Below are 4,605 nucleotides of genomic sequence, written 5' to 3'. Positions count from 1 at the left end.
GAGAGATGAATAGTCGATGTGACTTTCAGTATAGAGTTGTACACGTCCACTTGACAGTCTGGACCAGGGTGTGACAGGCCCATCGTACTTACAAACATTTTTGACTCGAAAGTGGTAGGCCAGCCATTGTCAAGTCCCGCCTTCGGGCTGCACAACTCGTTATAGGGGTAATACATGACATCAACTAGCTATTCATACTAGGTAAATTTCAGAACTATTAGTTTTATCAGATGATTTATGAACAGTATAATCTAGTAGAGATGAAACTACATGTTTACTCAATTATGCTTTTTACAGTGTTTTTAAGTATGTGACATGTATTGTGTATCTATTATAACATTAAATATTCATGTTGTCACACAACTGTATTTAGTTTATTTCCCTTACTATGAAGTGTCTCACCCCAGCTTAAACTATTTTAGGGAACCCAGAAAGACAGGCGGACATAGCCCTCCGTTGAGATCGTTGTATTATCCTACTAGGAGGGTAAGTTTTTTTTTTTAGCTAGGATCAATAGGTTTTGTTGGAAGATCCTTGTTGTATCTTTTGATGTTAGAGGATGGACATATAAGGTATTATGGTGGATTGTAGAAAACTTTGGTATTATGTACTTTATGGTTTGGATATTTTTATGTAATTTATTTTTACTGTTACTTAAGTTTCCGCTGTATATGACAGGTGTATCCCCGCTACCCATGGGTTCGAGTTGATTTTTTTTATATGACTAATTAGTGGTATCAGGATAGTTAATGTGATTAACTATATAGCAAATTAAGCAGGTCATTACAAAAAGACACAAATATGCACAAAAAAAAAAAAATTGGACAAAAAGTTATATATAAACTTATAGTAGGCACATTTATTTATAGTGGAATCTGCCTTAATAGAAAAGATAAACCCTTGATTCACAACCCAGACAAGCAACTTTGTGAGTGCGGGAACATAGATAGACCCTCCATGTAGAATTTGTAATTTACCATTAATTACAAAATGATATATTAGTGTTTGAACTCAATAAAGTGATATGAAATTCACATGAAAACATGTGTTTCACTTGTGTGGATTCGAGCACTAATATGACGTTTTATAATTAGTAAATTGCAAATTTTACATAAAAGTTCGACCAACACCCCCTAAGTATTTCTCTATAGAAATATGCACTCATCAATTTGTGGAATTGGCATTAAGATCTTTAGTACCATCATATGCAATTGCACGAGCCAAAGCCACACCATCAGGTAGGGAAGAGACGTAGCAGTGAAGTCCTTTGGTGCTGCTAGGAAAGGTTGTGGTGTCCAAAATGGCATCCATCAACCAACCCGCAAATGCTCCCACAATGAAAGACCCAATGAAGCCCCCCGCAATTCCAGCCAAGGTCACAAATAGCGCTTCCGCCTCCACCTCCAGCAGGTCTGTGGCCAGTGCTGCCCCAATGACTTCCCCCAACTCCGATCCCCCTTCTTTAGCAACAGCTACCACTGCATCACGTGTCGCTGTTTTAAACTTGTGATCTGACGTGTATATATCCCACACCACTGACCCCACTTTGTAAACATTCACAGCAATGCCTGCAGCCTTAGATGCTGCAGACATCACATCCTTGATTGGAGACGATGCTCGCCCCGATTTAGCAATAATTGACTCATACACCTACACAATTTAAATACACACAAATCATACACACATTTGATAAAGTAATGATAAAATCTAGGGTTAAGACAAAACACACTGACCCTGCTGCTGTTGTTTGTTGTAATAACTAGTGATCTTATTTTCGATTATTTTCAAGTGACAATTGGTAATTAATTATTTGATAATTAACAGTTGTAATAAACATTCAATTACATACTTGTGCCTTTTGCTCATCGCTTAGGTCCTTGAAGTGCCCTTGAAACCCAAGCTTGTTCACATACCTAATTAAATGAGTCAGCCAAAAAAGTTTAAAGCAAAAAGATAGATTAGCTGGTATTTTAAAAAAAAAAAAAAAAAGGTCATAAATGCATTTTTTTTAATGATAGACCAAAAAGTTTAAACGTGAAAAAAAATATATATATACGTATTTTTTTCATAATCAAGGACTAATAAATTAATAAATATATACGTATACGTATACGTACGTTTGCACCAGGTTCTCGTATTTGGTGCCTTCGTTCTTAAGCCCGGCGGAGAAGTTGGAGGAGAGGGTGCTCTTGAACTGTCGGGTGTAAATCAACATGGCATTCTTGTACTGGACGACGCCTTCGCCCACCACGACGACGGCGTTTCGCTCGGCGTTGTCCAGGTCATCGAGGACGCTGAGGAGCGCGTCCACGTGGGCGCGTATTTTCGTGAGGTAGTCCTTCCTGACGTGGTAGTTGGGGACGGTCTGGAGGGCGCTGTTGCAGCAGTAGACGATGTAGAGGTGCAAGTCGCGTGCAATGGGGCCCTTAACGGCGTCGTCTTGGTACTTGGTTACCACCTCTTGGCCGGTGGCGAGGAGAGCGAGGACGGACTCCTGGTTGGATTTGCTGTCGTAGAGGAACTCGTCGCGCTCCTTTTGGGTTTTGAAGTTGGTCTGGTGGATGACGGTGGCTTCCTGGTAGCGGATTTTCTCTGCGAGTGTGCGCAGCTGGTCGTCGTTCAGAATCACGAGGTCGTTGTAATTATTGCTGGCTTCCATTCTGAGAGAGAAGAGAGAGAGAGAGAGAGAGAGAGAGAGAGAGTAGAATGGATATTTTTATGAGTTCCGTAGGTGGCTATGGTTGCAACTGCCGCTGGACGACGGGTATAAATAGGAGGATAATGGGTTTAGAAGAAGAAGAAGAAGAAGAAGAAGAATTTTAGTTGCCATTTTCTTCATTCTAATTGTTTTTTGTTTGTTTTTGTTTTTGTTTTTGTTTTTTTGAAACCACTGTACTCCTTTCAGTTCATGAGATTTCAAAAATCTCAAAACCACCCATAAGATTTTATGAATTTCAAAAAATTAAAAAGATACAAATTTTCAAAAGAAGATCTATATTATTTTTAAAACTTAGGACAGGTCAATGTGATTTTAAAAATTTTTTAAAATATTTTTATTTTTTTTTGTCAAATCTTATAGAAGGTTAACACTTTTTATCTCCTTTTTTATTTTTCAAAGAAAATTGGAGACTAAACTCTGCCGACCTATCTCTAGTCTGATATCTTTTTTTTTAATGATAATATCTGATGTCTGTTAAACACTTGAGTAATCAACGGAAATATATAAGCGATCACATCTCTACCCTTCTCCACTTAAATACTCAGTAATTATTTCAATAAAAATTGTAACCTTCAAGACTTAGACCTTAGCCGTTTAATTAAGAGAATCTTGACTCTATGTTTGGAAAGACATTAAATTTGAACCCGTATTGAATTTGAATAAAATATAACACAAAAATCGTATTAAAATTTTTCCAAATTTATTCAAATACAAATTGAAACCCTAAAATTCATACTCCTAAACGCAGTATGAGTTTAGACTCTAAATCTATATTATTTTATTTGAGCCTTCTTAAGATTTCGGAGTTAAAAGTTAAATATGGAGAGGAAATATTAGGTCAACTAAGGGTATTAGCTAACAAGAAACTAATAAAAAAATATATTAATGCTCGAGTTTTTATAGGAAACTTAAATATCAAATAATGAGAGCTCTTTTAACATAGCAACAGAGTGTTGGTGGGTGTATATACACTTCCAACTATAGACTTTTTCTGAAAAAAATGTAATTTTCAGAATTTATCTGTATTATGAATATTTTAAAAGTTCTCTTATCCTATAATATTAAGATCCTTTAATAAAAATAAACCAAAAAAGTCGGTTCATAATTAGTACAAAAGCTGTGGAGATAAGGTGGGCCGCCTCTTTGAGATTGACGTGGGACGTGGGGCGAGGTACTGATCATATAATAAATGCATGATAAAGATAGGCTTGCTTGTGTTTGTACTTTGTATTCCTTTTCTTTATTTTTTTTCACTAAAGAATTTAATGTAAAAAAAAATAATAATAAAAATAAAAAAATTTCAGATTTGTCTCATTACGTGAGACGTTAGTTTACCAATTATCATGAACAAATGAAACACGTGTGTTTATTTTGACAAATGAGAAGAAAGCATGCCATCGAGCCCATCTGAGCCCTATGGTCCCTAAAATGCTGTCTCCCGCATGTGGTCAAGCCGATGTGAGCCCTATGGTCCCTAAGGTCGCTAAACTGCTGTCCCAAGCAGCCGTTTCAAATATTCTATTTTAGGTTAGTTAGATTGAGCAAAAGATATTTTATTCCTTTAGATTTATTTAAAAAGTTCGTTATTAGGTTTCAAATTTTTCATAGGATATCCTAAAATTTTAGGAATATAAGAGATTTATTAAAAAGACATAAATTTCTTCTTGAACGATTAGTCATTTAATAAAATATAAGAAGAGGTTTGTGTACATAAAAGCAAAACTAGAGTTGAATAGAATGAACAAATATATTATGAATATATAAAAATAAAAAATCAATTCCATTGCATTCTATTTCACTCTTATGTACCAAATAAATTATTTATAATTTTCTATATATTGGAAATTATTATTATTATTATTATTATTATTATTTATATGTTACTT

The 4,605-nt window shown here is 35.2% G+C and overlaps 1 protein-coding gene across 1 annotated transcript; it reads right to left on the bottom strand.

Moving 5' to 3' along the window:
• Positions 1–835: 835 nt before the first annotated feature.
• Positions 836–2,663, bottom strand: LOC131150913 (uncharacterized). The gene is made up of 3 exons (XM_058101990.1): positions 2,118–2,663; positions 1,850–1,913; positions 836–1,650 (listed from the first exon to the last, which is right to left on the bottom strand). Exons 1-3 carry the CDS (start codon positions 2,657–2,659, stop codon positions 1,165–1,167), a joined length of 1,092 nt encoding a protein of 363 aa, XP_057957973.1. The 5' UTR covers positions 2,660–2,663; the 3' UTR covers positions 836–1,164.
• Between the last annotated feature and the right edge of the window lie 1,942 nt (positions 2,664–4,605).

The sequence above is a fragment of the Malania oleifera genome, chromosome 3 (genome assembly GCF_029873635.1).
Source record: "Malania oleifera isolate guangnan ecotype guangnan chromosome 3, ASM2987363v1, whole genome shotgun sequence".
Taxonomy (NCBI): domain Eukaryota; kingdom Viridiplantae; phylum Streptophyta; class Magnoliopsida; order Santalales; family Ximeniaceae; genus Malania; species Malania oleifera.
Note: the sequence above shows the minus strand (reverse complement) of the source record. Positions and strands in the feature narration are given on the sequence as shown.